The sequence below is a fragment of the Oncorhynchus keta genome, chromosome 19, assembly GCF_023373465.1.
Source record: "Oncorhynchus keta strain PuntledgeMale-10-30-2019 chromosome 19, Oket_V2, whole genome shotgun sequence".
Classification (NCBI taxonomy): Eukaryota; Metazoa; Chordata; class Actinopteri; order Salmoniformes; family Salmonidae; genus Oncorhynchus; species Oncorhynchus keta.
Genome location: NC_068439.1, coordinates 8675691 through 8689162, shown reverse-complemented (window position 1 = coordinate 8689162; position 13472 = coordinate 8675691). Strand labels below are relative to the sequence as shown.

Genomic DNA, 13472 nt, shown 5'->3' with positions numbered 1-13472 from the left:
TGAAGCTGGAGACTCATATCTCCTTCAATTGGTTTAAGAACCAGCTGTCAGAGCAGCTCACAGATCACTGCACCTGTACACAGCCCACAGATCACTGCACCTGTACATAGCCCATCTGTAAAACAGCCCATCTAACTACCTCATCCCCATATAGCTATTATTTTGTGTTGCTCTTTTGCCCTCCAGTATCTCTACTTGCATATCATCATCTGCACATCTTACAGTGTTAACGCTAAATTGTAATTATTTCACCTCTATGGCCTATTTATTGCCTTTACCTCCTTAATCTACATTTGCACACACTGCACATAGAAAAATCTATTGTGTTATTGACCCTACGTTTGTTAATGTGTAACTCTGTGTTGTTGTTTTTGTCCCACTACTTTGCTTTATCTTGGCCAGGTCACAGTTGTAAATGAGAACTTGTTCTCAACTGGCCTACCTGGTTAAATAAAATAAATAAAACACTGCTCAACTGACAACCGAAGTCAGCCTGCAGGTGCCCGAACCCACCACAAGGAGTCGCTAGAGCGCGATGAGCCAAGCCCCCTCGGCCAAACCCTACCCTAACGACACTGGGCCAATTGTCCCTACGGGACTTCAGGTCACGGCTGGTAATGACTACAGCCTGGGATCCAACCCCAGGCTGTAGTGACGCCGCAACACTGCGATGCAGTGCCTTAGAACGATGCGCAACACTGGGAGGACTACTGTTTTATTGTTTATTTCACTTGCTTTGGCAATGTAGACATATGTTTCCCATGCCAATAAAAGCCCTTTGAAGAGAGAGAGAGAGAGAGAGCAGGACTTGTGTGAGTGACTGCAACATGAACCCTCGATAATGAATATGGAATGTGTTCGGTACAATCCAGACGCCTGACAAAATGCAGCGGCCCGAGACAGAACGTGTGTCAGTGTCTCGTGACATTCCACTGACGGAGGGAACAAGAACTGCTGCATAATTCAACATAGACAAAAAGCTTTCAGCCTCACACACACACACACACACACACACACACACACACACACACACACACACACACACACACACACACACAAGCTCCTGTTTGGTATAACGGGGACAACCTTGGTATTACCGAATGCAGACCATGGAAACACCGCTAAGACTGGAATCACAGACTCCAGGAGGAAACAGGGGAAAAACTACCACCAATCCCATAGACCCCTCCCTCTCTAATCCTGTCCTGGTGAGGAGCGTCCCCTCCCTCTTCTGACATGGACTAGGTTTCATTACATGTCCAGCTACTGTCCCCTCCCTCTCTAATCCTGTCCTGGTGAGGAGCGTCCCCTCCCTCTCTAATCCCCTGGTGATCCTGTCCTGAGGAGCCCCTCCCTCTCTAATCCTGTCCTGGTGAGGAGCGTCCCCTCCCTCTTCCTGTCCTGGTGAGGAGCTAATCCCTTCTCTAATCCTGTCCTGGTGAGGAGCGTCACCTCCCTCTCTAATCCTGTCCTGGTGAGGAGCGTCCCCTCCCTCTCTAATCCTGTCCTGGTGAGGAGCGTCCCTCCCTCTCTAATCCTGTCCTGGTGAGGAGCGTCCCCTCCCTCTCTAATCCTGTCCTGGTGAGGAGCGTCCCCTCCCTCTCTAATCCTGTCCTGGTGAGGAGCGTCCCCTCCCTCTCTAATCCTGTCCTGGTGAGGAGCGTCCCCTCCCTCTCTAATCCTGTCCTGGTGAGGAGCGTCCCCTCCCTCCCCTCCCTAATCCTGTCCTGGTGAGGAGCGTCACCTCCCTCTCTAATCCTGTCCTGGTGAGGAGCGTCCCTCCCTCTCTAATCCTGTCCTGGTGAGGAGCGTCCCCTCCCTCTCTAATCCTGTCCTGGTGAGGAGCGTCCCGTCCCTCCCTCTCTAATCCTGTCCTGGTGAGGAGCGTCCCCTCCCTCTCTAATCCTGTCCTGGTGAGGAGCGTCCCCCCTCCTAATCCTCTCTAATCCTGTCCTGGTGAGGAGCGTCCCCTCCCTCTCTAATCCTGTCCTGGTGAGGAGCGTCCCCTCCCTCTCTAATCCTGTCCTGGTGAGGAGCGTCCCCTCCCTCTCTAATCCTGTCCTGGTGAGGAGCGTCCCTCCCTCTCTAATCCTGTCCTGGTGAGGAGCGTCCCCTCCCTCTCTAATCCTGTCCTGGTGAGGAGCGTCCCCTCCCTCTCTAATCCTGTCCTGGTGAGGAGCGTCCCCTCCCTCTCTAATCCTGTCCTGGTGAGGAGCGTCCCCCTGTCCTGGTGAGGAGCGTCCCCTCCCTCTCTAATCCTGTCCTGGTGAGGAGCGTCCCCTCCCTCTCTAATCCTGTCCTGGTGAGGAGCGTCCCCTCCCTCTCTGATCCTGTCCTGGTGAGGTGCGGTCCCTCCCTCTCTAATCCTGTCCTGGTGAGGAGCGTCCCCTCCCTCTCTAATCCTGTCCTGGTGAGGAGCGTCCCCTCCCTCTCTAATCCTGTCCTGGTGAGGAGCGTCCCCTCCCTCTCTAATCCTGTCCTGGTGAGGAGCGTCCCCTCCCTCTCTAATCCTGTCCTGGTGAGGAGCGTCCCCTCCCTCTCTAATCCTGTCCTGGTGAGGAGCGTCCCCTCCCTCTCTAATCCTGTCCTGGTGAGGTCCTGGTGAGGAGCGTCCCCTCCCTCTCTAATCCTGTCCTGGTGAGGAGCGTCCCCTCCCTCTCTAATCCTGTCCTGGTGAGGAGCGTCCCCTCCCTCTCTAATCCTGTCCTGGTGAGGAGCGTCCCCTCCCTCTCTAATCCTGTCCTGGTGAGGAGCGTCCCCTCCCTCTCTAATCCTGTCCTGGTGAGGAGCGTCCCCTCCCTCTCTAATCCTGTCCTGGTGAGGAGCGTCCCCTCCCTCTCTAATCCTGTCCTGGTGAGGAGCGTCCCCTCCCTCTCTAATCCTGTCCTGGTGAGGAGCGTCCCTCCCTCTCTAATCCTGTCCTGGTGAGGAGCCCCTCCCTCTCCTGTCCTGGTGAGGAGCGCCCTCCCTCTCTAATCCTGTCCTGGTGAGGAGTGTCCCCTCCCTCTCTAATCCTGTCCTGGTGAGGAGCGTCCCCTCCCTCTCTAATCCTGTCCTGGTGAGGAGCGTCCCCTCCCTCTCTAATCCTGTCCTGGTGAGGAGCGTCCCCTCCCTCTCTAATCCTGTCCTGGTGAGGAGCGTCCCCTCCCTCTCTAATCCTGTCCTGGTGAGGAGCGTCCCCTCCCTCTCTAATCCTGTCCTGGTGAGGAGCGTCCCCTCCCTCTCTAATCCTGTCCTGGTGAGGAGCGTCCCCTCCCTCTCTAATCCTGTCCTGGTGAGGAGCGTCCCCTCCCTCTCTAATCCTGTCCTGGTGAGGTGGGCGTGGCTTTATTACCCGATCTGTCCTGGTGAGGTGGGCGTGGCTTTATTACCCGATCTGTCCTGGTGAGGTGGGCGTGGCTTTATTACCCGATCTGTCCTGGTGAGGTGGGCGTGGCTTTATTACCCGATCTGTCCTGGTGAGGTGGGCGTGGCTTTATTACCCGATCTGTCCTGGTGAGGTGAGCGTGGCTTTATTACCCGATCTGTCCTGGTGAGGTGGACGTGGCTTTATTACCCGATCTGTCCTGGTGAGGTGGGCGTGGCTTTATTACCCGATCTGTCCTGGTGAGGTGGGCGTGGCTTTATTACCCGATCTGTCCTGGTGAGGTGGGCGTGGCTTTATTACCCGATCTGTCCTGGTGAGGTGGGCGTGGCTTTATTACCCGATCTGTCCTGGTGAGGTGGGCGTGGCTTTATTACCCGATCTGTCCTGGTGAGGTGGGCGTGGCTTTATTACCCGATCTGTCCTGGTGAGGTGGGCGTGGCTTTATTACCCGATCTGTTCTGGTGAGGTGGGCGTGGCTTTATTACCCGATCTGTTCTGGTGAGGTGGGCGTGGCTTTATTACCCGATCTGTTCTGGTGAGGTGGGCGTGGCTTTATTACCCGATCTGTTCTGGTGAGGTGGGCGTGGCTTTATTACCCGATCTGTTCTGGTGAGGTGGGCGTGGCTTTATTACCCGATCTGTTCTGGTGAGGTGGGCGTGGCTTTATTACCCGATCTGTTCTGGTGAGGTGGGCGTGGCTTTATTACCCGATCTGTTCTGGTGAGGTGGGCGTGGCTTTATTACCCGATATGTTCTGGTGAGGTGGGCGTGGCTTTATTACCCGATATGTTCTGGTGAGGTGGGCGTGGCTTTATTACCCGATATGTTCTGGTGAGGTGGGCGTGGCTTTATTACCCGATCAGTTCTGGTGAGGTGGGCGTGGCTTTATTACCCGATCAGTTCTGGTGAGGTGGGCGTGGCTTTATTACCCGATCAGTTCTGGTGAGGTGGGCGTGGCTTTATTACCCGATCTGTTCTGGTGAGGTGGGCGTGGCTTTATTACCTGATCTGTTCTTCCTCCAGAGGTGGGCGTGGCTTTATTACCTGATCTGTTCTGGTGATGTGGGCGTGGCTTTATTACCTGATCTGTTCAGGTGTTCCTCCAGAGGTGGCGTTAGTAATGGCCCAGGCTGCTTCCTTCCTGGTTCTGAACTCTGCCTTCTGCAGGATGTCGATCAGCACAGGGAAGATGTTGGCGTCGATCACCGTCTTAGGAGAAACGAGAGGAAGTGAAAACGGTTGAGTGGAGACAGAGATGCCCGCAACCTAAACGGGAGAGAGGCAACACAAGCCCTTAATGCAGACCGAAGACTGAGATAAGACCCAGATCCTGAAGACCTCTTTGGACCTGTGTAGTGTCTGTACTGTACCAGTCTGTGTTACGCATCTGAAGAGAACGGTATCTGGACCTCACCTGTATCTGAGCCCTGTTGCCAGGGGTGATGTATAACGTCTGGACCTCACCTGTATCTGAGCCCTGTTGCCAGGGGTGATGTATAACGTCTGGACCTCACCTGTATCTGAGCCCTGTTGCCAGGGGTGATGTATAACGTCTGGACCTCACCTGTATCTGAGCCCTGTTGCCAGGGGTGATGTATAACGTCTGGACCTCACCTGTATCTGAGCCCTGTTGCCAGGGGTGATGTATAACGTCTGGACCTCACCTGTATCTGAGCCCTGTTGCCAGGGGTGATGTATAACGTCTGGACCTCACCTGTATCTGAGCCCTGTTGCCAGGGGTGATGTATAAAGTCTGGACCTCACCTGTATCTGAGCCCTGTTGCCAGGGGTGATGTATAACGTCTGGACCTCACCTGTATCTGAGCCCTGTTGCCAGGGGTGATGTATAAAGTCTGGACCTCACCTGTATCTGAGCCCTGTTGCCAGCGGTGATGTATAAAGTCTGGACCTCACCTGTATCTGAGCCCTGTTGCCAGGGGTGATGTATAACGTCTGGACCTCACCTGTATCTAAGCCCTGTTGCCAGCGGTGATGTATAAAGTCTGGACCTCATCTGTATCTGAGCCCTGTTGCCAGGGGTGATGTATAAAGTCTGGACCTCACCTGTATCTGAGCCCTGTTGCCAGGGGTGATGTATAAAGTCTGGACCTCACCTGTATCTGAGCCCTGTTGCCAGGGGTGATGTATAAAGTCTGGACCTCACCTGTATCTGAGCCCTGTTGCCAGGGGTGATGTATAAAGTCTGGACCTCACCTGTATCTGAGCCCTGTTGCCAGGGGTGATGTATAAAGTCTGGACCTCACCTGTATCTGAGCCCTGTTGCCAGGGGTGATGTATAAAGTCTGGACCTCACCTGTATCTGAGCCCTGTTGCCAAGGGTGATGTATAAAGTCTGGACCTCACCTGTATCTGAGCCCTGTTGCCAGCGGTGATGTATAAAGTCTGGACCTCACCTGTATCTGAGCCCTGTTGCCAGGGGTGATGTATAAAGTCTGGACCTCACCTGTATCTGAGCCCTGTTGCCAGGGGTGATGTATAACGTCTGGACCTCACCTGTATCTGAGCCCTGTTGCCAGGGGTGATGTATAAAGTCTGGACCTCACCTGTATCTGAGCCCTGTTGCCAGGGGTGATGTATAAAGTCTGGACCTCACCTGTATCTGAGCCCTGTTGCCAGCGGTGATGCATAAAGTCTGGACCTCACCTGTATCTGAGCCCTGTTGCCAGCGGTGATGCATAAAGTCTGGACCTCACCTGTATCTGAGCCCTGTTGCCAGGGTGATGTATAAAGTCTGGACCTCACCTGTATCTGAGCCCTGTTGCCAGCGGTGATGTATAAAGTCTGGACCTCACCTGTATCTGAGCCCTGTTGCCAGCGGTGATGCATAAAGTCTGGACCTCACCTGTATCTGAGCCCTGTTGCCAGGGGTGATGTATAAAGTCTGGACCTCACCTGTATCTGAGCCCTGTTGCCAGGGGTGATGTATAAAGTCTGGACCTCACCTGTATCTGAGCCCTGTTGCCAGGGGTGATGTATAAAGTCTGGACCTCACCTGTATCTGAGCCCTGTTGCCAGGGGTGATGTATAAAGTCTGGACCTCACCTGTATCTGAGCCCTGTTGCCAGGGGTGATGTATAACGTCTGGACCTCACCTGTATCTGAGCCCTGTTGCCAGGGGTGATGTATAACGTCTGGACCTCACCTGTATCTGAGCCCTGTTGCCAGGGGTGATGTATAAAGTCTGGACCTCACCTGTATCTGAGCCCTGTTGCCAGGGGTGATGTATAAAGTCTGGACCTCACCTGTATGAGCCCTGTTGCCAGCGGTGATGTATAAAGTCTGGACCTCACCTGTATCTGAGCCCTGTTGCCAGGGGTGATGTATAAAGTCTGGACCTCATCTGTATCTGAGCCCTGTTGCCAGCGGTGATGCATAAAGTCTGGACCTCACCTGTATCTGAGCCCTGTTGCCAGCGGTGATGTATAAAGTCTGGACCTCACCTGTATCTGAGCCCTGTTGCCAGCGGTGATGTATAAAGTCTGGACCTCACCTGTATTTGAGCCCTGTTGCCAGCGGTGATGCATAAAGTCTGAACCTCACCTGTATCTGAGCCCTGTTGCCAGCGGTGATGTATAAAGTCTGGACCTCACCTGTATCTGAGCCCTGTTGCCAGCGGTGATGCATAAAGTCTGGACCTCACCTGTATCTGAGCCCTGTTGCCAGGGGTGATGTATAAAGTCTGGACCTCACCTGTATCTGAGCCCTGTTGCCAGCGGTGATGCATAAAGTCTGGACCTCACCTGTATCTGAGCCCTGTTGCCAGCGGCGATGTATAAAGTCTGGACCTCACCTGTATCTGAGCCCTGTTGCCAGCGGTGATGCATAAAGTCTGGACCTCACCTGTATCTGAGCCCTGTTGCCAGCGGTGATGTTGGAGACGGTCCAGCAGGCTTCTTTCCGGATGGATTCTTTAGGACTACTCAGCAGGTGGAGCAGACAGGGCAGGGCTGAACAGTTCAACACCACCTGCGTCTGGATGTCGTCTCCCGTGACGATGTTCCCCACTGCTCTCAGAGCAGGAGACGCCACCTTGTAGTCTGTGTGCCTGACAGAGGGAACATTCAAAACTCACTGCGCTGAGGCCCCTGAAGTCTGCACGCACAAACACACACAACTCTGAGGCGCCTGCAGAAACACACACACTTACATGAGCAGCTCTACGAGGCGCCTGCAGAAACACACACACTTACATGAGCAGCTCTACGAGGCACCTGCAGAAACACACACACTTACATGAGCAGCTCTACGAGGCGCCTGCAGAAACACACACACTTACATGAGCAGCTCTACGAGGCGCCTGCAGAAACACACACACTTACATGAGCAGCTCTACGAGGCACCTGCAGAAACACACACACTTACATGAGCAGCTCTACGAGGCGCCTGCAGAAACACACACACTTACATGAGCAGCTCTACGAGGCACCTGCAGAAACACACACACTTACATGAGCAGCTCTACGAGGCGTCTGCAGAAACACACACACTTACATGAGCAGCTCTACGAGGCGCCTGCAGACGCCGGAGTCGATGACAGCCTGGATCTTCTCGTTGGGTCCGTCAGAGAGGTAGGACAGAGCCCAGCAGGCATCTGCTAACAGATCTGAATCACTGCTGAACAACAGTCTAGACAGGACCTGTAGACAAGGGGACACCTGGAGGATAGAGGACCGACAGGGGGACAGTTAGTGTATTCTATCAGAGAGGTAGGACAGACAGGGGGACAGAGGACAGGGGGGACAGACAGGGGGACAGAGGACCGACAGGAGGACACCTGGGGGACAGAGGACCGACAGGGGGACAGTTAGTGTATTCTATCAGAGAGGTAGGACAGACAGGGGACAGAGGACAGACAGGAGGACACCTGGGGGACAGAGGACCGACAGGGGGACAGTTAGTGTATTCTATCAGAGAGGTAGGACAGACAGGGACAGTTAGTGTATTCCATCAGAGAGGTAGGACAGACAGGGGGACAGAGGACAGACAGGAGGACACCTGGGGGACAGAGGACCGACAGGGGGACAGTTCGTGTATTCTATCAGATAGGTAGGACAGACAGGGGGACAGAGGACAGACAGGAGAACACCTGGAGGACAGACAGGGGGACAGTTAGTGTATTCTATCAGAGAGGTAGGACAGACAGGGACAGTTAGTGTATTCTATCAGAGAGGACAGACAGGGACAGTTAGTGTATTCTATCAGAGAGGTAGGACAGACAGGGACAGTTAGTGTATTCTATCAGAGAGGTAGGACAGACAGGGACAGTTAGTGTATTCTATCAGACAGACAGGGACAGTTAGTGTATTCTATCAGAGAGGTAGGACAGACAGGGACAGTTAGTGTATTCTATCAGAGAGGTAGGACAGACAGGGGGACAGTTAGTGTATTCTATCAGAGAGGTAGGACCGACAGGGGGACAGTTAGTGTATTCTATCAGAGAGGTAGGACCGACAGGGGGACAGTTAGTGTATTCTATCAGAGAGGTAGGACAGACAGGGACAGTTAGTGTATTCTATCAGAGAGGTAGGACAGACAGGGACAGTTAGTGTATTCTATCAGAGAGGTAGGACAGACAGGGACAGTTAGTGTATTCTATCAGAGGTAGGACAGACAGGGACAGTTAGTGTATTCTATCAGAGAGGTAGGACAGACCAGAGGACAGACAGGAGGACACCTGGGGGGACAGAGGAACTGTTGGTCTGGGTTCTAAGAGTGTGTGAGTGAAGTTTGACATTTCCCGAAAAGACCCTGAATGCTGATATTCTGATAGGACAGAGCTGACATCACGCTCTGAACTCTGATATTCTGATAGGACAGAGCTGACATCACGCTCTGAACTCTGATATTCTGATAGGACAGAGCTGACATCACGCTCTGAACTCTGATAGGACAGAGCTGACATCACGTTCTGAACTCTGATATTCTGATAGGACAGAGCTGACATCACGTTCTGAACTCTGATATTCTGATAGGACAGAGCTGACATCACGTTCTGAACTCTGATATTCTGATTCTGATAGGACAGAGCTGACATCACGCTCTGAACTCTGATATTCTGATAGGACAGAGCTGACATCACGCTCTGAACTCTGATATTCTGATAGGACAGAGCTGACATCACGCTCTGAACTCTGATAGGACAGAGCTGACATCACGTTCTGAACTCTGATATTCTGATAGGACAGAGCTGACATCACGTTCTGAACTCTGATATTCTGATTCTGATAGGACAGAGCTGACATCACACTCTGAACTCTGATATTCTGATAGGACAGAGCTGACATCACGTTCTGAACTCTGATATTCTCATTCTGATAGGACAGAGCTGACATCACGTTCTGAATGCTGATATTCTCATTCTGATAGGACAGAGCTGACATCACACTCTGAACTCTGATATTCTGATAGGACAGAGCTGACATCACGTTCTGAATGCTGATATTCTCATTCTGATAGGACAGAGCTGACATCACGCTCTGAACTCTGATATTCTGATAGGACAGAGCTGACATCACGCTCTGAACTCTGATATTCTGATAGGACAGAGCTGACATCACGTTCTGAACTCTGATATTCTGATAGGACAGAGCTGACATCACGTTCTGAACTCTGATATTCTGATAGGACAGAGCTGACATCACGTTCTGAACTCTGATATTCTGATTCTGATAGGACAGAGCTGACATCACACTCTGAACTCTGATATTCTGATAGGACAGAGCTGACATCACGTTCTGAACTCTGATATTCTCATTCTGATAGGACAGAGCTGACATCACGTTCTGAATGCTGATATTCTCATTCTGATAGGACAGAGCTGACATCACACTCTGAACTCTGATATTCTGATAGGACAGAGCTGACATCATGCTCTGAATTCTGATAGGACAGAGCTGACATCACGCTCTGAACTCTGATAGGACAGAGCTGACATCACGCTCTGAACACTGATATTCTGATAGGACAGAGCTGACATCACGCTCTGAACACTGATACTCTGATAGGACAGAGCTGACATCACACTCTGAACACTGATATTCTGATAGGACAGAGCTGACATCACGCTCTGAACTCTGATATTCTGATAGGACAGAGCTGACATCACGCTCTGAACACTGATATTCTGATAGGACAGAGCTGACATCACGCTCTGAACACTGATATTCTGATAGGACAGAGCTGACATCACGCTCTGAACACTGATATTCTGATAGGACAGAGCTGACATCACACTCTGAACTCTGATATTCTGATAGGACAGAGCTGACATCACGCTCTGAACACTGATATTCTGATAGGACAGAGCTGACATCACGCTCTGAACACTGATACTCTGATAGGACAGAGCTGACATCACGCTCTGAACACTGATATTCTGATAGGACAGAGCTGACATCACACTCTGAACACTGATATTCTGATAGGACAGAGCTGACATCACGCTCTGAACTCTGATATTCTGATAGGACAGAGCTGACATCACACTCTGAACACTGATATTCTGATAGGACAGAGCTGACATCACGCTCTGAACACTGATATTCTGATAGGACAGAGCTGACATCACACTCTGAACACTGATATTCTGATAGGACAGAGCTGACATCACGCTCTGAACTCTGATAGGACAGAGCTGACATCACGCTCTGAACACTGATATTCTGATAGGACAGAGCTGACATCACGCTCTGAACTCTGATATTCTGATAGGACAGAGCTGACATCACGCTCTGAACACTGATATTCTGATAGGACAGAGCTGACATCACGCTCTGAACTCTGATATTCTGATAGGACAGAGCTGACATCACGCTCTGAACTCTGATAGGACAGAGCTGACATCACGCTCTGAACACTGATATTCTGATAGGACAGAGCTGACATCACGCTCTGAACACTGATATTCTGATAGGACAGAGCTGACATCACGCTCTGAACACTGATATTCTGATAGGACAGAGCTGACATCACGCTCTGAACTCTGATATTCTGATAGGACAGAGCTGACATCACACTCTGAATGCTGATATTCTGATAGGACAGAGCTGACATCACGCTCTGAACTCTGATATTCTGATAGGACAGAGCTGACATCACGCTCTGAACACTGATATTCTGATAGGACAGAGCTGACATCACGCTCTGAACACTGATATTCTGATAGGACAGAGCTGACATCACGCTCTGAACTCTGATATTCTGATAGGACAGAGCTGACATCACGCTCTGAACACTGATATTCTGATAGGACAGAGCTGACATCACGCTCTGAACACTGATATTCTGATAGGACAGAGCTGACATCACGCTCTGAACACTGATATTCTGATAGGACAGAGCTGACATCACGCTCTGAACACTGATATTCTGATAGGACAGAGCTGACATCACGCTCTGAACACTGATATTCTGATAGGACAGAGCTGACATCACGCTCTGAATGTGGATATTCTCTTTGTATAATGCGTAGGGATTCATTCTGTGCTAAGTCAATGATTTCAATATGAAAAAATGACTCTTAACATGCTCTGTCCTCCTCATCTCATTTAGTACAACTGATAGGGCTGAATACTACGCCCTCTCTGCCACTATAACAGCCCATTAAATGGAGTTACTGTGACTAAGGGAAAGGTGACAGTCAAAGGCTATTGGGACACAGAGACTGATCTCCTCACCCAGGGTGAATCTCAAGTTTTAAAAATGGCTTCCTGTCCCTCTTGTATTAAATGCCAACAGAGAAACAGGGCTGACGAAGAGGTATAACACTTCAGCCAACTGAGAGAGTCACACAGGGTGAGAGAAACTCCCACCTCCTCACATACCGTCCCCCCTGGTCACATGCTGTCAGTTAGTCACTGGGGCTTTTATGTTCTGGCTGGCTTGAGTCACTAGCAGATTAAACCAGTAGCTAGCTACGATGAGCTAGCATTACAGACCAGCTCCATGGACTCCAGACTGAGGCACATAACACCTAATCTCCTACATAGGGCCCTGGTCACTAGCAGATTAAACCAGTAGCTAGCTAGCTAACTAACTAACAGCAGGGAATAACACCTCATCTCCTACATAGAGCCCTGGTCACTAGTAGATTAAACCAGTAGCTAGCTAGCTAACTAAGTAACAGCAGGGAATAACACCTCATCTCCTACATAGAGCCCTGGTCACTAGTAGATTAAACCAGTAGCTAGCTAGCTAACTAAGTAACAGCAGGGAATAACACCTCATCTCCTACATAGGGCCCTGGTCACTAGTAGATTAAACCAGTAGCTAGCTAACTAACTAGCTAACAGCAGGGAATAACACAGCATTACAGACTGAGGCAAATAAAACCTCATCTCCTACATAGAGCCCTGGTCACTAGCAGATTAAACCAGTAGCTAGCTAGCTAACTAACTAACAGCAGGGAATAACACCTCATCTCCTACATAGAGCCCTGGTCACTAGTAGATTAAACCAGTAGCTAGCTAGCTAACTAAGTAACAGCAGGGAATAACACCTCATCTCCTACATAGAGCCCTGGTCACTAGTAGATTAAACCAGTAGCTAGCTAGCTAACTAAGTAACAGCAGGGAATAACACCTCATCTCCTACATAGAGCCCTGGTCACTAGTAGATTAAACCAGTAGCTAGCTAGCTAACTAAGTAACAGCAGGGAATAACACCTCATCTCCTACATAGGGCCCTGGTCACTAGTAGATTAAACCAGTAGCTAGCTAACTAACTAGCTAACAGCAGGGAATAACACCTCATCTCCTACATAGGGCCCTGGTCACTAGTAGATTAAACCAGTAGCTAGCTAGCTAACTAACTAACAGCAGGGAATAACACAGCATTACAGACCAGCTCCATGGACTCCAGACTGAGGCACATAACACCTAATCTCCTACATAGGGCCCTGGTCACTAGCAAATTAAACCAGTAGCTAGCTAGCTAACTAACTAACAGCAGGGAATAACACAGCATTACAGACCAGCTCCATGGACTCCAGACTGAGGCACATAACACCTAATCTCCTACATAGGGCCCTGGTCACTAGCAGATTAAACCAGTAGCTAGCTAGCTAGCTAACTAGCTAACAGCAGGG

At 50.9% G+C, this 13472-nt stretch overlaps 1 protein-coding gene across 1 annotated transcript in view; it reads right to left on the bottom strand.

Annotated features, from left to right (window-relative positions):
• LOC127909171 (importin subunit alpha-7-like) overlaps positions 1–13472 on the bottom strand; it is a 36344-nt gene that overhangs the window by 6571 nt on the left and 16301 nt on the right. Inside the window, exons 8-10 of the mRNA XM_052469299.1 lie at positions 7880–8043; positions 7229–7433; positions 4449–4576 (exon numbers count right to left, since the gene is read on the bottom strand). Of these exons, the coding sequence (XP_052325259.1) occupies positions 4449–4576; positions 7229–7433; positions 7880–8043 (497 nt within the window). The remainder of the gene's footprint in view (positions 1–4448; positions 4577–7228; positions 7434–7879; positions 8044–13472) is intronic.